This window comes from Artemia franciscana, unplaced genomic scaffold, assembly GCF_032884065.1.
Source record: "Artemia franciscana unplaced genomic scaffold, ASM3288406v1 PGA_scaffold_38, whole genome shotgun sequence".
NCBI classification, from domain to species: Eukaryota; Metazoa; Arthropoda; class Branchiopoda; order Anostraca; family Artemiidae; genus Artemia; species Artemia franciscana.
Genome location: NW_027062676.1, coordinates 1,176,200 through 1,200,699, shown reverse-complemented (window position 1 = coordinate 1,200,699; position 24,500 = coordinate 1,176,200). Strand labels below are relative to the sequence as shown.

At 35.3% G+C, this 24,500-nt stretch overlaps 1 protein-coding gene across 1 annotated transcript; it reads right to left on the bottom strand.

The window, feature by feature from the left end:
• Window positions 1–23: 23 nt before the first annotated feature.
• LOC136041808 (large ribosomal subunit protein uL14) lies at window positions 24–23,280 on the bottom strand. Its single transcript, XM_065726571.1, has 5 exons — window positions 23,173–23,280; window positions 12,091–12,174; window positions 9,330–9,458; window positions 2,097–2,210; window positions 24–146 (listed from the first exon to the last, which is right to left on the bottom strand). Exons 1-5 carry the CDS (start codon window positions 23,183–23,185, stop codon window positions 64–66), a joined length of 423 nt encoding a protein of 140 aa, XP_065582643.1. The 5' UTR covers window positions 23,186–23,280; the 3' UTR covers window positions 24–63.
• Window positions 23,281–24,500: the final 1,220 nt, after the last annotated feature.

Here is a 24,500-nt window from a genome sequence, read left to right as displayed (position 1 = left end):
TAAAAGTAACTATAAGACAGAAATTTAGGAATTTTTTTTATTGGTAACAACAGCTCATAAAAATCAAGCAATGCTGCTAGCATTTGAGGCAATCCTTGGCCAAAGATCTGCACATTCCTTTGCAACTGGTCCAGTGATTGCAGATCCTAAAAGAAAAATAAGTTCGAAATATTAAAAAGTGCAAGACTATCAAAATGGGTAAGCGAGCCTTACAAGTTATGTCTAAAATTTGAAACCCATTTCTACATTCTGAAATTTGTGCTTAATTAAACCCTATACTCCAATAGTTGCAATATTTTAAAACATATCTACAATTCATTCACTTTGCTAAGTCATCCCAAGTGAACATTATGAACACACTCGAGGCGAACTAGCATTGAAATTATACAAAGACAAATCTACATTCTTAATATACGATAAACATAAGTTTAATAACAGTAATAAAAAATCTGAGATGAAGTTTAGTGCGAACGAAAAAAATCCACAATCCTTCAACTCCCAGGAGGACACATCCTCTCTTCAAGGAGACAGCTTCAGTTCCTTAAAACACTCCAATAGATATTTATTTCTCTAGTCTCCAAGGGAAAAAGATGTTCTATCAGAGATTTAAGAGGCCCATCAACTTTTGTCCATAGGGTTAGATATATTCCAATTGACCCTTAAATGGTTATAATACTTACAGCATTAAAAAATGTCATCCCCGAAGAGGATGTGCACCTCACTAAAAACTGAGATATTGGATATAGCTTTTGACTGCATAAACTGTATCTTCAAAACATTTCCACGAAACCTTTCAAAACGAAATGGCTTCTTTAATATTCGAAAAAATCTAAAACTTCATCAAATAGTTTGTTGTGTAAATAGTTTTCACAGTCCATGGCGATGAAAAGCTACGAAAAAAAAACAAAACAACACAAGATTGTTGGGCTAAGGTAACACTAATGAAGAGCAACAAATACGTTAAGTTATTCCTGATTCCAGAATGTTCCATTCCAGTGCTCCTTTCCAACATCAAAAAGTAAAGACTGGAGCAGAATATTTCTTCTGCTTCTTGAGTAGTATAATGTGTGTTTTTTTTTTGTTTTTTAATGAGCAGAAATAACATTTGCAACCAGATGGAGTATCTAGATCCTTCATTCCCAACATGAGGCACAGACTCCACAGGTGGGACATTGGCAATATAATGAGCAGAAATAACATTTGCAACAAGACGGAGTATCTAGATCCTTCATCCCCAACATGGGACGCAGACTCCACAGGTGGGACATTGGCAATATTTTGGTGGGTCATGGACAGGACATGCACCCTTCAGCTGACTATATACCAAAGACTATGAGATAATTCGAGAATGAGCTACAAGCCATAAATTGTTTTGTAGTGAGTCTGTGGGTATGAATATTCGTGTTAATACATACATAAATTGTATGTGCATGCATATATGTACATACACATGTATGTGTATATACCCAAAAGATTTTTCCGGTTTACCTGGTCACGTGTCTCTGTCGACCACAAAGAGGGCAGAAATCACGTCGCCAGACTGCATTTCTTTATAACAACATGTGACTTAAGCAAGATTTAAAATGCTTTTGGGAAACAAAAGAAAAAATATGTTAGTATTTTTATTGATTTATATATCAACTGAACTCAGCAATTATACCAATTAGCAGTATCTTGCATTTATACCATACACGCTTTAGCTGCAGTGTTTCTATTTATTTTAGTCGCAATCCGTATGCATAAAATGAGTAGTGCGAGTAATTTGATTTCCCAACAACGGGTTTTTCTAATATTTATAATTATTCACATCACAACTGCATTTTCTCGCCCCATTAGAATACAGGGAATGCCGTCTTTCCTCATCAAGAACAGAAGGAAGCCGGGGGATTTTTCTATTCAAAGGAATGTTTCATGATTTCAGATGATTAGTATATTAAGCAGCGATATGGGTGTTTGCGGTTCTCTTAAGCATGCACATCTCATTGTAATCTTGATTCCATTTAAGGAGGTATAATGTAAAAAAATAAATTACAGGCTGATGAATAAAACCAGAAAGACCGAAGTGACGAAAAATCTGTCTCACTTATTTTTCTTACCTTTCATTTCACCCTTGTTGTTTACAATAACGCCAGCATTATCTTCAAAGTAGATGAAAACACCGTCCTTCCTTCTGTATGGTTTTCTCTGACGAATGACAACTGCTGGCATAACTAAAAAAGGAGAAATATTAATACACAATTACTCTCTCTCTCGCTAAAAAAAAAGAAAAAAATGCCAGTCAACATTCTGGATTCTTCTCTTTTTACTATTATATCTCAGTTATCGTCAGAACCCCGAAATTTTTTTTTTACCTTATTTGCATAATTTACTTCACATTGATTAGCGCTACTTTGACAAAGGCGACACAGAGGCAATCGAATGGCCTATATGCAATTAGCTCACGCATCCAAAGCGTAAAATCAGCGGTATTTCAATGTTTTCCCCAATTGCTTGTGCCTTAAAGTGATAAAAAAAACAAGTTTTTTCAACTGAAAAGTAAGGATCAACATTAAAATTTAAACGAACAAAAATTATTACGATATGGGGAGAATACCCCCCCCCACAATACCTCGCTCATCACGCTAATGTTTAGAATGTTCAAAAAGCTCTTTTATTCTAATTCAGTGGACCTTGTGTTTCACCTTTTTGTTCGTAAAGCATTGGGATAAAAAATCATACTTTACCGTAAAGAGCGAAGTATTTAAGAGGGGGCATCCCCCAGATCTAACCACTGAAAGTTCCCCCAGAAAAAATGTGCTTCCAGAAAATGTCTGTTTACTTCCCAATAACAAATGATATGTCTAAGCAATAGGCAATAGCTTTTCTTTTTTGAATCAAATGAAAAAAAAACAACAAATTTGTTAACTGAAAGTAAGTAACAACACTAAAACTTAAAACAAACAAATTATTCCATATATGAAAGGGGTTGTTTCCTCCTCAACGTCTCGCTCTTTACGTTAAAGTTTGACTCTGTCATAACTCTACTTTTTAAAACAATAAAAACTTTAGCGTAAAAAGTCAGGCGTTGAGGAGAGGACAACCCTTTTTCATACACGGAATAATTTCTGTTCGTTTTAACTTTTAATACTGCTTCTTTCTTTCAGTTAAAAACTTTCTTTAAAAACTTCAATTTCTAACCGTTTCTCAACTAATGCAGGTTCGAATTTGGCTCAATGTATATGAAAAATTTAAACCAAATTTGCAAATTAATTTCGGAAGATTTATTCCTTATATGAAGGGTTGCTTCCTCCTCATTACCTTACATTTTACGTTAAAGCTGTTGGCACTTTAAAAAACCTTCCTTTTCTAATAAATAAAAAAAAGTTTTTTAGTAAACACTCTCAGAAAATTGGGACACAGTTAAACTTAAGCATAAAAGACCAAGTATTAATGAGGGGGACACCTTTCATACATGGATAAGCAACCCTAACCCTCACGGAAATCTCCTTCGGTGAAATTTCATCCAGCGTAAAGTAAACCTTCCCCCCGTCAAATTCCCTCCAGACAGTTCCACACAGTTAAACTTAAGCATAAAAGACCACGTATTAATGAGGGGGACACCTTTCATACATGGATTGGCAACCCTAACCCTCACCGAAATCTCCTTCGGTGAAATTTCATCCAGCGTAAAGTAAACCTTCCCCCCGTCAAATTCTCTCCAGACAGTTCCATACTCACTGAGAATCCCCCTCCCCCTAAAATTGCTTGCGGATGATTCAGCCTGAAAAATTCTCCTTAGCATTCTTTTATTTGAATAAGACTTTAATCTCTAATCGGTTTCTTGATCACCCCAGAAATGCCACCTTCCGTAGAAGTTATTTCACAGAAATCAAAACACGCGGAAAATAGCCCCCAGATAATTCCACCGGAATATCTCCAAATGAAAAATTGGGAAAAACCGTATTACTTCCAGGCCAGCACTGATGTTTTCAACAATTTAATATTTGTTATTAAAATATTTTTCATATTCAATGCCAAAACTACTACTACTAACAACTCATCGCAGTACCAAACCGCCTAAGGTCAATATAACTACGCGCACTCCTCCATCCCAGTCTATCTAAAGCCTCCCTCTGTACACCCTCGCAGGAGGCTCCCATTTCATTAAGTGTTTCTTTATGATATACTCCCACCCCAACCGCGGACGACCGGCTTTTTGTTTAGCCCTAGACGGTTGGCCGAAAAGGACAATCTTTGACAGTCTGCCATCTTTCATCCTCAGAACGTGCCCTAGACATCTCAACCGTTCTCTCATTATAGCCGTAGAAAGCGGGATTGAACCACGCTTTTCGTACAGCCTATTGTTTGAAATACGATCAGTCAACCGGGTACCCAGAACAATCCATTGACAATTTCTCTGGAAAACATATAGCAAACCTCCATCCGGTTTACGGGGCACCCATGCTTCTGAGTCATATTTGACCACTGTCATCACTGTAGTTTCCAATATTCTAATCTTGGTTTGCAGACTTATCTACCTAACAATTATCTTTTTTAACGTGAAAAAAAAAAACACCCTGAGCCTTAGCTATTCTACTTTTAACATCTTCACTGTTCTCACTGTCTTTACTAATAACGCTACCAAGGTAAGTGAAGCTGTCCATCTGATCACTCTTTTCGTTACCCAACGTCACCTTTTCGTCTTCACTTATTTCTAGCCTTAGTGACTTCGTCTTAAAGTTATTTCCAGACCTATTCTAGCACTCTGAACTCGCAAAACCTCAATTTCATTCATTTTGCTCACATTTTGACCTATGATGCATAAATCATCAGGTTAATCTAAGTCCAGGAGATTTTTTCTTCCCCGTTTGATTTCATTGTCTTTCTTGTGCTTCTTAAGACAAATCCATCAAAATGATCCACATAAAGGGGAATACCATACAAGGATAAAGCCTTTAATAAGCTCTTCGATCAACAGAATCGAACGCTTGCTCATAATCATTAAAACTGAGGATTAAAGTTGTTAATCAGGCACTCCTCAATTATTAACCTAAGAGTAAAATTTGGTTGACACATCCTCTACCTTTTCTAAAACAGAACTGTTCTTCTCTTAAAACTTTGTCTACAGGATACTTTAGTCTAAAAAATATCTTATTACGAAGTAATTTGCTACCTCCAGAGACCAAAGTAATGCCTCAATAATTACCGTACTCACTCTTATCACCTTTCTTATACAGTAGTTGAATTAAGGTTTTCCTAAAATCGCTAGGTACTTCCCCTTTTTCAAAAAGCATATTCATAATCTTCAGCAACTTATTTCTAACCCCAGAGCCACCATATTTAAGAAACTCATTTACCACACTAACAGCAACTGAAGCCTTATTATTTTTTTATCCTTTTAATACTGTCGCTAATCCTTCCTCGCAAAAAAAAATCTTCCTTCACATCCAAGGTTTAAAAAACTTCTTCATTTTCTTCTATATTTTTTCCTGCAACTCAATCTCGGTTTAGCACATTCTCAAAATGTTTTGCCCATCTCTCTTTAACTCTTTCTTTATCACTAATTATGGCCTCGTTCTTATCTTTAACTGGGACAGGTCCAAATTGACTACTCACTAGTATCTCCGCCAGTCAGCCCTACAGGGGCATATACTACTATACCTTCCCAGCTTAAACAAGACTTAGCAGCTTCCTTATTCATCATGAGCCCTACTCCCTGTCTACGTACCTATCCTTCCTACCAGAATAAACAAATTCTATATCACCTAATCTCATGCTTTCTACCCCTGGGATACGAGTTTCTGAATCTACTAATAAGTCCAGTTCAAATCGTCCCAATTCGTCAATCAAAATGTCGATACGATAGTTATTTTTTAACGTCAAAACATTCCAAGTACCAATTTACATGTTCTGTAAATCATCTAAATTATTTTGGCCTCAGGAAAAGCAATGGTCCCGGAAACCAATGCAGGACGGGGACCAACACATCTTCTCAAGCCTACACCGAAGCGCTTAAGCCGGCTCAGAACCGTACAGCAAGAAGTCCCTAGGACCTCCAGTATGAAGGAAGGCTTTGCGCAATCTTGGGCCTATTCTTTGTCACAAAATGGTTTGCAGCACTTGGCGATGCTCTTCTATCAACAAGAGTCAAAATCCTGCACAGAGAGTCTCAAGTCTATTACCTCCGACCCATTATATACACATACCTACAAATATTATGCTACTATGGAAAGGCGACCCGTAGTAGATAAATTAGCTAGGAAGAGAATTTCAACCTGAAAACGCCCACCAAAACAGACTAAGCCCAGAAGAATTACTCATTAATCAGAATCCTATGTTAATGATGTTTGTTTATTTCAATACAACAGCCCTCTTATGAAATTAAAGAGAAAAAACAAGTTTTTCAACTAAAAGTAAGGACCTACATTAAAACTTTAAATGAAAAAATTATCAATGTATGACGGGGCTTCCCCCTCTTAAGCCCCTCTCTCTTTACGCTAAAGTTTGACTTTTCGCCCAATTCTTTAAGAAAGACTTCATAAACATTAGGACCGTTTAACTAGAATAAAAAGGTTTGTCAAAGCTATAGAGACGTTAGTTTAATGAGCAAGGTGCAGCCCCACTCATATATTCACTAATTTTTGTCTTTCTCAATGTTGTTCTGTACTTTGAGTTGAAAAAACTTGTTTTTAAAACTTTAACTTCTGACTGTTGATCGGATTATGCCAGAAAATCCGGCTCCCTCAAGGTGGTTTCAGGCACCATCAGCTCTCCCACTCTGTACCCGCCGACACTCTTTCATAAAAGGCGATTGGAAATTAAAAGAAGCTTATTGTTCTTATTAAACGGCCATAGTGTTTCAGGAGTCATTCTTAAGGAATTGGGACAAAGTCAAAACCTTAGCGTAAAGAGCAAGGTCTTGGGGAGGAGGCAACCCCTTTCTTATATGTAATAATTTATGCCTGTTTAAGTTTTGATATTGTTCCTTACTTCAGTTTAAAACTTCTTTTTAATTTAGATTTCTGATGGCTTTTAAATAACACAAAGAAATCCCCCCCTCCCATGAAAAAATGCCTTAAATTTCCTTTACCCACGTAAAAATTCCACCATGGAAAGTTATGTTCACGTAAAAATATCCCTCCTCTCTAGGTAAATTCCTTCTAGACAATCCCATTCTAGGTGAAAATTCCACTCGGAAAATTTCTTGCAGATGATCTGGGGTAAAAAAAAATTGCTTAGCGCACTTTCATTTGAAAACGACTTTTAACTTCTGATTGTTTTCAAAATCATGCCGGTTATCCCCTTCTAAGTGGAAAAGTTTCCCAGAAAAAAGGCAGCAAAAGGTTTTTAGTGGGAGAAGTACAAAAGAAACTCTAAAAAACTTATTAAAAACGTGAAATTAATATCTATCCCTTACGATTTTCTGGGAATATATACGATTTTCTATCCCCCAAAACGAGCAGAGTTTATTCTGCAGAGGAGGACTGATCCGTGGAGGGCTATTTTCTGGGGGGCATTTCCTGCATGGGGGGGAAGGTATTTCTGCAATGGGTGAGCTCCAGTGGAGTTAACCCCAACCACCGAAAAAGGACAAGCAAGAAACGTATAATAAAAAGAAAAAGGGATTGCGGATACTCAAGTGAAGAAGAGAAGGTGAAGATCAGAATTGTTCGTGGTTAAAACTAAAAGTAATTAAAATCTAACCTGTAGTAGACTTGACTCTTATTACTTGGATTTGGTTGGAGTAGCTTAAATACATTTGGTTTGCTTTTTTGTACGGGAGGGGGGGTAATTGTTCTTAGTTTTCCTTAAAATAATATTGTTTCTAGTTTTCTTTATCCCTTCATGCATTATTCTTGTTGTTCCGTTCTTCTGGTTTGTATTGCTTTTGATTTTATTCTTTTGTTGTATCAATATAAATGAATAAATAAATATTACATCGAGTACAGCTTAAATTTGAATATGCAAAACAAGCTTAAAACAAACACAAAATTTTACTACTGTAGCATAAGTGAAACCCAAAATGAACAGAAACTAAATAGACCATCATAGCAAACAAACATACAACTGTACTAATATAAATGAATATTTAAACCTTAAAACGAATAAAGCTTGAATTAAATATGCGAACCAAGATTGAAACGAACAAAAACCTATTCAAAGAAGAGTATGGGTACTGCCTCCTTTCCTAACTTTAAAAGTCTAAAACCTACTACTTCACTGGCGCTTTACTGAAAATGGCATTTTATTGCAAGCATTTTCTTACGTATTTATTACAGCTTTGAAAAAAAATGAAACTACACTAAAATCAAATTTTGAACTGATCGGCTTTTCAGTAATTGACATCATTATATATCAAATATTTAGTTGAACCTTATTTCTTCCCAAGACCGTTCACGGCAAATTTAGTTCCACTACAAACAAGAATCAAGCGACTGCCTCCTTTCCTAACGTTAAAAAAATCTAAACATTCAGATGCCTACCAGTACAAAAATTCTAGCCCACTTCAACACTGCGCGTGTAGGCGGTTCTGACAGACAACAAGCTGAACTTAATCGATGAAATCAGGATCCAATCCGGGTTTTTAGCCTGTTGGTAAAAAATGTTCTGACTATAACTGATCTATCTTTGCAAGGTATGTTCAAACTTGAAACAAAAATAAAAACAATCTAAATGCTCCTTTGTACATACTGACAACAAAAATTGTTGACCAAAAAGTTACTCACAATGTTTTCTGAATGCATAAGATCCCTTCCTCCTAGAAAACTTGACCACTAACCGGGAAGGAAAGGTGCAGTAGACTCGACTCTATAATCAATAGTAATAAAGTCACAGGCTGGTTTGTAGTTATATATGTGTACTCCGGGATGAGTTCTGAGTTCTTCGACTTAACAATTTATTTACATAAAAAAAATCCCCTGTGATGATCCATGACCAGGAAGAAACAGGCTCAGTTATACTAATTTAGTAGCGCTATCAAAACGGCCTTATAAAAAGTGCCTATGTAAAAGTATTAGCTTTCAAAAGAGTCCTTATACCGTTTATGAAGTCCAATGCAAGCCTGGTGAAAACTAAAAAAAAGGAGTTAAAAATCACTACCACCCTAAATAAAAGGCGATTTTTCTTATGTCTTTGGGATGAAGGTTTTGAGCAATTGAGTTTTTTTTTTCAAGCTAATAGGTTCAATGAAGCAGGTTGAGTTCTTTAAGAAAGGACCCAAGTCGTCTTTTAAAAAAAAGGCTATTGGGTCTTCCCTTTCCTTTAAAATATAGGGAAAAATGCTACAGAACCCTCACAACAAACATAGGGATAAGAGCTAAAAAAGAACCAAAGAAATACAAACATCTTACCTTTTTTCCTAAGCTCAGGTTTACCCTTTTTAATTGTGGCTACAAACATATCGCCACACCCAGCAGCCGGAAGACGATTCAAACGACCTTTAACGCCATACACGGCAATCACATACAAGTTTTTGGCCCCTAAAAAACAAAAAAAAAAAAGTTAAAACCCAGATCACCAACCTACAAGAAAATATATATAAGAGCAATTATTTGTGTCAAATGCCACCCATTCAGTTATTGTATGAAGAAAAAAAGTGAGAGAGGGCAAGAAAGAAAGATAATTGTTTCTCAATAAGGCAAAACTCAATTTCACATTTGCCAGATTATATATATATATATATATATATATATATATACAAATATGTTTTACTACAACTAAAATTAAATTTTTGCGCTCCAAAATATCCTAATTTCTGTTTTTGAAGGCTCTTCAGCTTGAGTTATGCTATATATTTTTATGAGCTTTTTTGAACATTATTTAGACAATTTCTTCTGAAGTAATAGAATTTATTTAACCAAACATCCCAAAAATATATATATACTAGCTGTTGGGGGTGGCGCTTCGCGCCCCCCCCAAGCCCCCCCCGCGCGCGTAAGTCGTTACGCGCCATTGTAGTTGTGTCCCTATGTCCCACCTGTGAATATAGATAGATATATTATATATATGTTTTTAACTACGTAAAACTTGCGAATATACAACATTCTTTGCTGTCCCATTGTCTGTGCATATAAATAGATTGTCAGGTTTACCGACTCTTGAACATGCAACATATAATGGTCCATGGGAAAACAATCCGTATTCAGATCTATACCTCATGATTCTAATGATTGCCCTTGAGCTTTGTTGATGGTGATTGCTAATCGACCATTCCCTGTCCCGGTGTCCTGATCGTCATTTATATCCCCCTGTGCCCCCCGGCGTCCCCGTTGTAGTTGTGTCCCTGTGTCCCGGTCGTCATTTATATTTTTACTTATGTCCTGGTCATTATGGCTTATGTATGGTCATTTATATTCCCTGTGTCCCAGTCGTCATTTGTATCCCGGTGTCCCGGTCTGTATATACATTCGTTTTTTAGTTTTGTTTTTCTCCTTTATTTTTTTCCTTTTTTATTTTTTTCTTTTTTAGTTTATTTAGATTTTCAGATTTTTAGTTTTTTTATTAGTTTTTGTTTTTTTTTTCTTTTTAGTTTTTTCGTAGTTTTTACCTTCTTTTTAGTTTTTTTTTACTTATGTCCTGGTCGTCATTTATACTCCCTGTGTCCCGGTGCTTTGTTGATTGCTAATCGAACATTCCTTTTGTCCCGGTCGCTTTCTCTTTGAGTGTCGTCATTTATTTTTTTCTTTTTTAGTTCTTACCTTTTTTTAGTTTTTTTAGTTTTTTAGATGAAATTTTTTTTTAGTTTTTTTCCTTTTTTTCTTTTTAGTTTTTTATTGGTTTTACCTTTTTTTTTTAGCTTTTTTAGTTTTTTTTCGTTTTTTCTTTTTACTTTTTTTTTAGTTTTTATCTTTTTTATTTTTTTTTATTTTTATTCTTAATTTTATTAGTTTTCTTTTTCTCTTCTATTTTTCAGTTTTTTCCTTTTTTTAGTTTTTAGTTTTTTTATTTTTTTACCTTTTTTAGTTTTTTTTAGTTTTTTAGCTTTTTTATTTTTTTTTATTAGTTTTTAGTTTTTTTTTTGTAGTTTTTGCCTTTTTTTAGTTTTTTCAGTTTTTTGTTTAGTTTTTAGTTTTTTACCTTTTTTAGCTTAACCAGGATTTGAACCTGGGACCTTCATTCTCCGTTCTGACACCCTCTCTCACCGAGTGACTACTCCAGCATGTTCATTTTGGTGTTTTAAATGGTATATTATTAACCAAATTAATGTGTTTTACAATATACTAAGCATCGTCATAACAAAAATGATGGCAACTAATTTCATGACGTCAGCCGAAACATGACGTCACCTGATCCATCCACAGATCCACACACAGACAACTTATTTTTATATATATATATATATATATAATCTGTATTAAAAGAGCTTAATCACAAACAAACGAATAAGACACTTTTAAAATAATTGCTTTCTACAAAATTGTTACACCAGTTTCAACTGATAATGATAGGAATAATGTAAAATCAAGGATTCAACTTGAAAACTGTTCAATAGAATTATTGACAATCCTAAAAAAAAAGAAAAAAGAAGTGGAATACAGGAGGTAATATTTTGCTCCTTGTGAATCTTTGAAGAAAAATACAAAATATAGTTCTGCATGAAAAATTAAGCACTGAGTGAAAGGATTCATGTGGAGGTTCAAAATACAATAATTATACAGCAGAAAAATGAAGCAAAAATCCCAAGCAGCTCTTAAACAACTAAGAGAAATAAAGATATACAATACGCTTTCAAGACAATCAACTGTCGCACATTGCAAGTCAAATTGAGTCCCACCAACAAACAAATCAGAACGAATTACTTATTAAAGTCAAATTAATGAATGAACAAGTCCTTTATGGGTTGTGGTAAGGGTTCTGAACACAGATCTACAAACCCAACAGAAACTGCACTAATATTTTAAGAAGTAAGCATGGATATTTCTCTATAAATCCATCTTTTATACAATTGGTCCAATGTGATTATATTTTATATTTTTATAATATAACTTCTCAAATACATATGTGGACTTTGCCCTGCTGATACCAGGTTTGACAGCTAAAAATAATAATAATAATAATAATAAAAAAAAAACAACAGATCCACTACTTGGCTTTAGGTAACAGAGGACTTACCAGTATTATCACCACAGTTCATAACAGCTCCTACTGGGAGACCCAGGGAAATCTTGAATTTCCCTCCAGCTGATCCACCGCGTCCTATAATGAAAAAGTGAGTCATTAGTTCAAATTATAATTCCTTCAGTAGAGCTCATAAGTCATAATTATCAGTTTTTTGGAATCAGAACTTCTTCAAGGAGAGGGATATGACAAGCTACCAAGTGTGCCAGTTTCTAAAAGAGCCAAATGAGTATTTTAGAGGAGAGTCTCAGGCCCCAAAAAAGTATATGTTAAATCCAAACGAGTCAAGTTTTTATTGAAGGGGGAGGGGGGGGGGCTTGAGACAAGTTTTTGTAACATCAAGCTTGGCTATATTTATGAGATTCGGAAATTTGAAGGGAGTCAATTTTTATTTATAATATGATTACTTTTTCATCATTAAATGTAATATGTACTTTAATACAAAAACAAAACATTTCAACAATTCTGGCTGCTACAGACCATTACTCTTGCTATTGAAGGAAGGAGTGAAGGAGAAGCATTCCCTGCAACAGAGATAGGAGGGGAAAATATTATATTTTTTTTTTAAATCATAAATTATAAACAGAAATGAAAATCGGTATGTTATGTAATTTTTATTTATAAATACATTACTTTCTTTATTGAACTAAGACTTGTGAATTTTTCAGGTGCATCAACTATTAGGCAAAAACAAATCAAAAGACAAAACCTCTCAAGATATTCCATTTTGTACTACATATGGACAGTCCTTGACAACCAAATGTAGAGCTCTACTGGCAATCATTGGGTACATGCAGCAGAGGCAGACCCAGAAACACCATGCACCAAACATACCAGACAGGTCAAAAAACCTAAACACCTCCGTCCCACCTCAGTGGGAGGATATACTAGACAGTAGCAAATTTGCAGGAAGATTGGCGGCTTCTTCTTGATACCTCTGGAGGCATAGGCAGATCTAAGGAGAGTAAGGTTGTCGTGGCAACTTCTTAAAGAACCAGAATTAAAGTCTAGGAACATATTTTCAGGCATAATAGTACCTGAAATTGCACTTTTGAACAGAATTAAGGTCCATACTGGATCTGCTGTGCTCCATGTTGAGGATAGTAAATTTTTTCACTGCTTAGGGTTGAGTGACATACTTTATTTTTATGACATACTTGGTACCAGCAACCACAAGATAGGCATAGCATGCAGTGACCATTCTTCAGCAGTTTAAAGATAACACCTCCACACAACCCTGATAGAATATTCAAGATAGTTGGGTATGACAAGCATCATCAGCCCCTCCTCCAACAAGACATTCTTATGATGCGGTTGGCATAAATGGGCAATTGAATTGGATGTGCAGTCCTATTCATATTTCTATGACTTGTGATTCCATTCCTTGTCAAGTCTGGACTTAAAGGACACAGCTGTGGGCACAATCACCATTTCAGCTTGAAGACTATTTCAGTCATTTACAGCATATTTAGAAAAGAAATGTTGACATGTTCATGCATTAACTGGATGTTTTGCCAGCTAATGCGAGTGATCTCTTATATTTTGCTGGCTTGAATGTTTGGAAAGCAGGGGGGGGGGGGTTATTTGGTTGAGTGTTATACTTGTAGGGCCAGCATCATGTCACCATGGCGGCATCTGAAAAAAAGTGTTGGCAGCTGCAGGTGTTCCAGTCTATTGTTTTAAGAGAGATCATGTAGGTCAGCTATGCCTTTTGTGGTATGCATGTGAACTCCCTCAATAGGATAGTGTCATTCTTACAGGAAGGGAAGGTGAGACATGCACAAGACTCCAATTCAGGTCTAACTATAGGCTTAATACAGTTTTCAATTTTTTAGAATAAATTAAAGAACTATTCCTTGGATTATTTCTTTGGAGAGATGGTTATAAACACAAAGATGATTTAACAATTTTCAAACTTTTCTGGGAATGTGGTACCTTTGGTTGAGAAACGAAATAGCAAAGGAACAATTACTCTTTGGTATATTTTTGTAATACCTTGCCTTGTAAACAAAATATTAGGTTAGCATGTTCTTTCCTTAATAAGTGAGGTTCTTATGGTCCCCTCTGAAAAGCTTCAATTTTTTTATCCTTGTAAGACAAGTCCTGGTAGTTTATGGAGACAAATGGCCAAAATCAGCAGAAGATCCTCAGAGGCTTAATCAGTTGGGAACTCTAAAAGCAGCTACCAATCTTGGCATGTTTTTGATCTGCCAAATCCAGATCAAATGTGATCTATGGGTCTCAACGTGAGTTTTTGTCACAGAGGAGTGTACTTTAAGCTTAGTTATTTCCTTTTTTTAATTAAACCAGATTGAACCTTTCCAAAACGAGTTAGTGCTAGAATATAACCTGTATATTTGAGAGTATATTGAGGGCTGGAAAATATATGCTATGGAACACAGCAACAGGAGGCAGTTGATTGAACTTTGAAGTATAGGTCAACAATCTAGATTTTGTAGGCAACATAGCAGTGCCTGACTTGTGATAAAAAAAAATGACTTGAAGAGCTACTAGATTACACTTAAGGCCAGATATCTTCAGGCCACAGATGAATGCAGAGATAATGAAAAGCATGGCATGAAGTGACTCTTCCCTATCCAGTCATCCATGACTTGAAATTTAAGAAACAAGTATCAGCTGCTTCCTGTGAATCAAACTGCAGCTTGCTTTATATCAAAAGAATGCTTAAAAGATTTAACCAGCAAATCTTTACTGTATAAGATGATGATAGAGTAAATTGTTGAATGCTGCTCATCTGTATGGTATCCAACAAGAAAGTATGAGTCACAGCTCATTGAAAAAATGGAAAGACAAGCATCTAAAATTGTCTCTAATTTGAAACACTTAAAAAAAAGGATAAGATCCTCCAGAACCATTGCTTGTGCATAGGGCATCAAAACCACTTACATCAAAACCATTGGCACTTAGGGCATCAAAAGGTTAGGTAGCCTGATCTAGCCATCTTGATAGTTCATGTAGGACAGGTTCAATTTGGTCAACAATGCAATTATAAAACCCCAAATTTCGGATTATATAAATGGTACAAATATTAGTGTTGCATCCCTTGAAAAACTTTCAAATGTATTTAGTGCAGATTTAACTTATTGTGAATCGGAATTGAAAAATTTTTGGACTGCAAATTCCAAAACGGATGCAACAACATTTGTCTCAATACAGGACAATGGAGATGAACCCAACTGCCAGACAAACCACCAGAGTAAAAGAAAGAACAAAAAAGAGTAAGCACATATTTTTCTGCTATTATCACTAACATTGACCAGCTTACTAAAAAACTGAATGAGTTGAAATGATCTGGTTCTACTGACTGAAGTTTGTCCAAACTCTAGTAGTAATAAGTTGGATGATTCCCATGTTGAAGTGCCTGATTATTTTCTCATATCAAATCTGAATCTGCCAGGATGTACTAGTGGTACTTTGGTGCTCATCAAGGCATACTATAGTACATGACAGTTTGGTGTGCCCTGTGATTCTGATTATGTTGAGGCAATATGGTTTGACCTTCATGATAATGAAAATATGTTTGTAACTAGAGTAGACTGCATGTACAGAAGTTCACCTGCCCCAGATCACCTTGAAACTGAAAGATCAACAGCTAAAATGTTTTATAATGCAGCTATGAATTTCAAAGTTAATATAATGGTTGCTGGTGACTTCAACTTCCCAACTCTTGTTTGGAAAGATGGATTGCCATTTGATTCTTCCAAGCTGAATAGGGGTGATCTGTATCCATTCATAGAGTGCCTCCATGACCTTTTCTATCCCAGATAGTTGAAAAACCTACTAGATATTAATTGTTCTACAAACCAACCCATCTTGATCTTGTCTTACTTAGAAATAAAGAACAGCTACAGAACATAAGCTACCAACCCCCACTAGGCAAAAATGATCACATAATTATTGAAGTAAATTTAGCCTTTCACAAGATCACAAATGACTACACAAAAAGGGCCTACACTAAAAATGCAGCAACTATAACTAAACACACCCTTATATGACTCCTCAGATACACAGAGAACAAAACCAGAAAAAGCCAATACTTGAGAAAGTATGCTCAAAAGGGGAAAGATGATGATTGTGATAAATTTGCAAATGCTTGAAATAGACTTCACAATCTTACTATGCAACTCTTCTAAATTCAAGTCCAAGCTTGCAGAATATAGTAAGAATAATCCAAAGAGGTTCTAGAATTACATATCTAGCAAAGACCACAGTAGACATTCAGTGGAGACTTTCAAGACAACTAATTGGACTGAAACTACTGACCTGCAAGAAATTGCTGAGTCACTCAATGCATAATTCACATAAATTTTTACTGAAGAGCAAGATAGCCCCCTCCCTCCCATTACAACTTCTGACATACCCAATCCTATGCCACCTATCATCATTTCCCCAGAATCTGTCAAGAAAAAACTTGAGGCACTAGATGCTAACAAGTCCACAGGACCAGACAACATTCACCTAAGGATTCTGAAGGAATTGGCAAATGACATCTGTATACCACTTATATTTACACTGTACAACCCACAATATTTAAAAAAAGGAGACAGGACAAAGACAGAAAATTACTGAACCAATGGCTTGACTTTAGCTATAGCCAAAACCTTGGAGTGTATAGTCAATGTAGAAATCTTGTCACATCTCCTGTCCAACAGCATTCTATCCTCAGACCAGCACTGCTTTCTCCCAGGTAAGTCAGTAGACACTAACTTGCTAAAGAAATAATATTATTACTGACCTTCTGGACAAGGGGATACAAGTGTACTTGATACTACTTGGTCTAGTGCAAGCATTTGACAAGTACTACACAAACATCTTAAAGCAAAGTTATCAGTTGTTGACAACCATACGAATTTGGACAAATGGGTTAAGAATTTGTTGACATATTGAAAGCAACAGGTCCAACTTTTTACAAATAATGGTGACAATGTTCAGTGGAGTCCCTCAGGGTACAGTTTTGGGCCCTATCCTCTTTCTCATTTACATCAATGATATGACAAAGGAAGTCACCAATAACATCAAACTTTATGCTGATGATTCCAAGCTCTTTGGACCAGCAAACCCACAAAAGCTACAGTCCAATCTCCTGAAAAATCCGAACTTGGGCAAATGATTGGCTGTTAAGAGTTTGGAACATCATAAAGTACAGCATCCTCCAAATTGGCAACAACAACCTATGCCATAAATATATGATGCTTGACAAGAGGTCAGTAATCTTAAATTCAGCAACAGCCTAACCATGATGAAAGAGATTTGGGTCTTAAAGTTGATGACCAACTTAAATTCTATGAACACTGGCTATCAGCAGTATCAAGAGCAAATTCTAGTCTAGGTTTGCTCAAATGGACAATCACCAGCTGCTCTTGGTCTGTCTTTCTGAGGCCGTATAAAGCTGTTTGTCAGACCCATTCCAGATTTTGGGACATGTCATACCTACCCCTCACATAAGAGTGATGATGCTAGCTTATTGAAAGGTATGCCACAAAATGCATTAACAGTCTGCAAAATATGCCATACAATAAGAGGCTGGAGTACCAACAATTCCCAAGCACCATACAAAAAGTCATTTGCAAAACATACTGTGAAGACACAAATACAGCATAACTATTTTGCTGAATTTGTTGTTAATGACTGGAACTGCCTATAAGATGAAACAGTGACTGTACCTACAACAACATCCTTCAAGTCTAGACTTAAAAAAGAATAGAGCAACAAGCCATGGAAATACAAGTGGAACTGCTCATCCCATTCAGCTGTAAACTGAATAGTGATGCTAGTTTTTCATAAGAGAGCACTGCAAAGAGGTTGATGCCACTTGTTATTCCCAACCATTTTGCACACTCCATCTGTTGTTTCTGTTGAGCATTGGTGTCAACTCTAGACCACTAGAGAATGTTTTACCAAGTGGGCTTAAATTGCATCTCTCTTATGGTGTGTCACTGGGCCCTTAACACAGTGACATTACATTATGATGCCATCATTGGCACAGAGAAAAACAGATCCTGTATGGACCTGACAGTTTTAATTGTCTTTACTATTGATAGTACATCCTGGGGTAAATTCTTTCATTTCAGCTATTTTCACCAATATGGCAGGACCCAAGATAAAAGTTGGATAGGGTTCTTTTGTACACAGTTTTATTAAACCTTGAAGCATATTGCCTGACCATGTTGTCAGGTTACTGTCTTTAAATGTTTAAAGACAGTAAATAGGGCTAACATCAATGGTTTTAGCATGGTACATGTTCTTTGTGCTGTCTTTATCTTTTGTATTGTTACACGAATATAGAGCATATTGTCTATGATACCAATCAATACCTGAATAACCAGCTTCTTACTTATTTTCTTTCTTGTTTATTGTGTTTATGGCTGTCTTTTTTTGTAATGTAACAGTCCTAGAGAACTGAAATATCAATAGTTTTGTTGCCTGTATCTATTATGTTGAAAAAAAAAACAAGCTTACTCCATTTTTGTTAAAATAAGTCAGAATGTGGCAACAAGAGTACTGAACAAGCTTTCCAGTACCAATACTTGGGTAGCATCATCAAGAACCCTGGCTTGATAGGAAGGAACTGCAAATACAATAGTAATAATTATATTCATGATGAGTCTTAAAGCATCCAAAACATAGACAAGAGCTGCAAAAAGTATAATTGTTTTTTAATAGACTAGGCTATAAGGGTAACTTTTGTTTAAGCCTAAAATTTAAAATAAGAAGCTTTCAAAGATTGTAGTTAGCCAATCCTGACTAGCCTGGTCTTATCTAAAACAATCTATACTATATCCAAGATAAGTTTCCTAACCACTGTATGATTAGAGAGTAAATGTTAGTCAAAAATATTGTGTCCAAGATTAGGCACCATCTGCACACTAGGGGGTTTTATCCTACTGGGATCTTAACCAATACTTAGAAAGTGTTTATCAGGCAATCAAATAGTGCATTTGAGCATTTCTTATCTGATTTATCTATTTCACACTAAATTCCATAGGTTTAGTCAGAAAAATAATAATATATAAATAAAAACAAATACTGACCTGACAACTTGTTACCCAAAATACTATTGGAAACTATATAAATTACTGCCTCTTTTAAAAGGTTAAATTTTTTATTTACATATGAAATTACTTGTCTTGCATTTTTTAGGGGCAGCAGGTGTAAGCTGGCCAAAAACCAATCTAAACTGTTTCCTGTTTCAATTATAAGCCCCCCTACCCTCTGATGTCATTTACATCTTGTGAAATGTTAAGGATAAGCAATTGGCTTGTTGGATAAAGGCAATAGCATATGACAACACCTCTTAAATTATTTGCCAGTAGAAAATAGTTACCAAAAATTCTGGAATTATCTTAATTTGTACTTTGGAGCAAAATAAAGTTTAATGTTGGATCTGTTTGGCTCTATTATTGAGATGACAGTTAAAACATTTTACAAAGGAACAGGTTGTGAATGTTTACAGCCCAGTGACACACCTTCTGACTAAGAGTGCTAGGATATATGCAATTTAAGCCCACTTGGTAACAGCAACCACAGATAGGTATGATCAAGGGGACCATTCTTCTGTAGTTTAGAGTAGATACCACTGCACAGCATCAATTTCTGATAGAGTATGCAAGTTGGTTGGGTATATGTAAATCACAATGTGAGACAAAGATGATGGGCAGCTCCAGTTGTATCAAGTAATAAGGAACAAGGTGTCACTTTAAAGGATGAAAATAAAACTTACAAAAGAAGCAATTAGTATATTGGGAAAAAACATAAAAAGCACACCAAGTGGTATGTTCACTTTTTCCTAGCTGAGTAATAGGAAAACTCCAAAGTTACTGCAACTCATTATCTAATACAAAAATCTTCTTTACTGAGCATAAATGAAGGAAAAGTTCCAAAACATTTTCATAGCAGATGTATCAACTATTGCATCAAAACTAAATCATGTCTGAAATTCAAATTCATCACAAGGAATTAAGAGAAAACAAATGATGTAAAAACATGCATTTGAATGAAAAGAAAGATTAAAGTCAGATCAATGATTACTTGCTATATGTTATAAGGTAAGAATAGTACTACCATAAAATCATACCCCTCTGAAGAAGAAACTATATAACAAAAAGAATAGTACCAATTAATTCCTTGTTTGACACATTTCTAAATTTGCTAGCCCAACAGCACATCCCCCCCCCCCCCAGTGTCCTAGATATAGCCATAGACTATATACCAAAATAAAGAAAACACCACTAATGAAATTATTGCTATATAATATATGGCAACTATATAGTGTATTTTCACTTTTCTTTTCATTTTTTCAATTATTTATTTTAATTTTTAAACAATCATTTTGAATCACATGTCTAACAAGAAAAGGTGGTGATGAACCTCTACTTTTCAACAACTTACAAGTTGTAATTATATCTCTTCTTTTCCTGTAGTAAGGAGTTTGAGTGAGGTGAGACATTCCTCATAGGTTTTGTCTTGTAGTGTTGGGATAAGTTTAGTTTCTTGGTAAAATTCTATTTAATTGACTTCTTGCTATCTCAGTAAGAGTTTAGGTTAGGAAAATGAAACTTTCAGGAATGAATCTACAGACTAAAGTAATGTCCTGAGAAGGTATTTTGAAGCAACTCCTTCTCCATCTAGAGGGCTCTGACCTTTAAAATATGTGTGTTATAAATGTGAAACCTTGACAAATAGATCTTCTGCTTAATTGAAGTACAACAAAATTGTTTTCAGCTTTGTAAATTTGCTCAATTCCATTTTATAAGGTTTTAAAGATATGCAAATACATTTCCTAAATTAAAAAAAAAACATTGATATGGCTCAAAATTTTGCTCAAATAACAGGAATTGTAACAAATAACAGCAATTGACTAGAATTTTACCCAAAATTGTTTTCAGCTTCATAACTTTGCTCAATTCCATTTTATAAGGGTTTAAAGATATGCAAATACATTTCCTGAATTTTGAAAAAAAACATTGATATGGCTCAAAATTCTACTCAAATAACAGGAATTGCATTTTCAGAACTAAAGGCAGAGAAAAAGCAACTAGTAACTGAAAATTAAGGTAAAATGTTGTTTTGTCAAATTTCAATAGGTATAGACCTGTCATGTAGGCAAATTTCAGGGCCCTCTAGAGGGAGAAGGAGTGGAGGTGGTTGTTTTAAATTACCTTCCAGGGACGTACTTTAGCCTATAGACCCATCCCTGAAAGTTTCATTTTCCTAACCTTAACCCTTTCCAAGATAGCAAGAAGTCAATTAACTAGAATTTTACCAGTTTCTCTTCTTTGAAAACTCTAGTACCTTATCAGCCAGTGCCTGTTTTTATTAAAAAGTATCTTTCAGTAAAATTCTAGTTTAATGACTTCTTGCTATCTTGGAAAGGGGTTAGGTTGGGAAAATGAAACTTTCAGGGATGGGTCTACAGGATATCCTGGGATGGTGTTTTGAAGTACCCACCTCCACTCCTTCTCTCTCTAGAGGGCCTTGAAATTTGCCTACATGACAGGGATATACCTACTGAAATTTTGACAAAACAATGTGTTATCTTAATTATCAGTTACCAGTTGCTTTTTCTGTCTTTAGCTCTGAAAATGTTATTCCTGTTATTTGATTAGAATTAATTCTGAGTAATATCAATGGGTTTTTTTCCAAAATTTTTTAAAACCTTATAAATTGGGATTGGGCAAAGTTGTGAAGCTGAAAACAATTTTGGGTAAAATTCTAGTTAATTGACTTCTTGCTATCTCAGAAAGGGTTTAGGTTAGGAAAATGAAACTTTCAGGGATGACTCAACAGACTAAACTATGTCTGGGAAGGTATTTTGAAGCAACTACCTCCACTCCTTCTCCCTCTAGAGGGCTCTGACCTTTGATGACCTTTAAAAGTATGTGTGTTATAAAAGTGAAACCTTGCAAAATAGATCTTCTGCTTAATTGATGTACAACTAAATTGTTTTCAGCTTCATAACTTTGCTCAATTCCATTTTATAAGGTTTTAAAGATATGAAAATACATTTCCTAAATTTTGGGGAAAAAAACATTGATAAGTCTCAAAATTCTACTCAAATAACAGGAATTGCATTGTCAGAACTAAAGGCAGAGAAAAAGCAACTAGTAACTGAAAATTAAGGTAAAATGTTGCTTTGTCAAAATTTCAATAGGTAAAGACCTGTCATGAAGGTAAATTTCAGGGCCCTCCAATGGGAGAAGGAGTGGAGGTGGGTACTTTAAAATACCTTCCCAGGACACACTTTAGCCTGTAGACCCATCCCTGAAAGTTTCATTTTCCTAACCTAAACCCTTTCTGAGATAGCAAGAAGTCAATTAACTAGAATTTTACCCAATTTTGTTGTAATTCATTCAAGCAGAAGATCTATTTTGCAAGGTTTCACTTTTATGACACGCATGTTTGTAAAGGTCACGACCCTCTAGAGGGAGAGGGAGTAGAGGTAGGTACTTCAGAATACCTTCCTGGGACATACTTTAGCCTGTAGACCCATCCCTAAAAGTTGCATTTTCTTAACCAAACCTCTTCTTGAGATAGCTAAGTCATTAAACTAGAATTTTACCAAATAAAAATAGCCTAAACAATGGCACTAAGCTCCTCTTTTGTACACAATAATGTTTCCTGTAGAGGAGCCACCACCCTACCTGGGAGTGTAATAATTTCATTAATTATCTTTTTGATTTTGTATATACAACCTGACTAAATGTGGAAGTCTACTGTATGGCTACTAGCCTAACCTCACTTAGGCCAATACTAAACTCGTTTATTGACATTTTAGTCAAAAGTCTAAAAAAGTCCCAGATATAACTACAAATCTATGAAATAGGCTGCCTATTCAAACTTGGAGGTTCGGTGCCAATGTTAGGTACTTGACCCTGCTATGAAAACATACTGTTTTTACGGAAGCCACAGACTTCTAGGGCCAGTGAAGTTCGTCAACAGAAAGCATGAATGAAGTTAAGTGGCTACTTGTAAAACTAGCCTTACCATTTCACGCTTTCAAAATCTTATTAGATAGGTAATAAGGATCTGAAAAGGGATTGTAACAGATAAATATACCTCTCTTAGACATTTTCTAATTTGAATGTAAACAAATATCACATGTGATTAGTGAAAGTGATGAAACTGAAAGCCTAATAATTGTTTTCAAAGATGGCGGTAAATACCCAAAAAGGTATAAAAACGTCAGATTGAGCAAAATTTGATCATTGATGTAAAGCTAAATTTTATGTTTTCAAGTCATGGTCGTAAGTTCACGACTTTTATAGATTGGACTGATATATAGGATTTTCCAGCCGGAAAGTAGTCTCCCCTTTTGGAGAGATAGCTGAAGGAGGTTGTATAGGGGAGAGCTGGTATCCTATCGGCATTCCAAGAGACACATGGGATGTATCCCGTCTGGTCTTGGAGACTCGCTGGCGTTTAGTTTACCAAGTCTGCCAAAAATCATTTGTTCAGTGAATGGCAATTCCGTCACTGGACTAGTTATAAAATATCATGGTGCTGCAGGGACAAAAATTTCAATTTAGTGAAAGATGAAGCAAACTGAGAATCCAAGCCATGCTTAATGGTGATAAAAAAGTCACACCCTTATATTCAAGGCCGTGAGTGGTGTGAAGGTTAGGACCCATAGCAGAAATATATCTTCACCAACAAAATTTCTTAGTTGTGTTATTAAGACATGTTTGTCAGTTGTACAAACTGACAGGATTCCGGAAAGCATATCTGTTTCAAATTCTTCTATTTCATATATTCGAAGTCAATACAAGCTAGACAGTGATTATTGAATTTTGACCCCCCCCCCTCCTAGATTTAAAAAAAAAACAAATTTCCCCCCCGCCCACCAACAATTTTATAGATTGGCGCCATTATAGGCATGATTATTGTTTAGTGGGGGAATAAACTCATAGGTGAAGAAAGAGAAGCTTAAATTTCATTACAACACAAAATATTGCAAATCAGTGACTTTGAAACTACTAGTTCAATCAATCTTTTGCTACATGTAATAAAATTAAAAGAAATCTATTGATACAGAGGCTCAGAAGTAAGAGGTTGTTCTATTCAAGCCTTTTCATCAACATTACGGTAAAACCATTAGGTTAAAAGAGGTTTGAACCGTTAAAAAGTTGAAGGAGATATACAACGATGATAGTGGAGCTTAGAACCGTTTTGAACAAACCAATGAAAAATGGGTAGACACCATAAAAAACAAAGACGATAATCCTAGCGTCTGAGGTTTACCGCATGGTAATAGTATCGGGAAATGTAAAACACATCAATCCTCCTAAGAAATGTCTTGCACATTTCAAGAGTTTAATATATTTGGAACACTTTCCTAATTTAATGCATCAGATAGAAGATATTTTTTTATTTTTTTAAAGTAAAGG

Bases quoted from the DNA above. Each gene is read 5' to 3' on its own strand.
- LOC136041808 (XM_065726571.1), bottom strand. The intron at 9,459-12,090 runs GTAAGTCCTCTG...TTTGTTTTTTAG, and splicing joins GAACTGTGGTGATAATACTG to GGGCCAAAAACTTGTATGTG. The intron at 147-2,096 runs GTAAGAAAAATA...TTTTTCTTTTAG, and splicing joins CAACAAGGGTGAAATGAAAG to GATCTGCAATCACTGGACCA.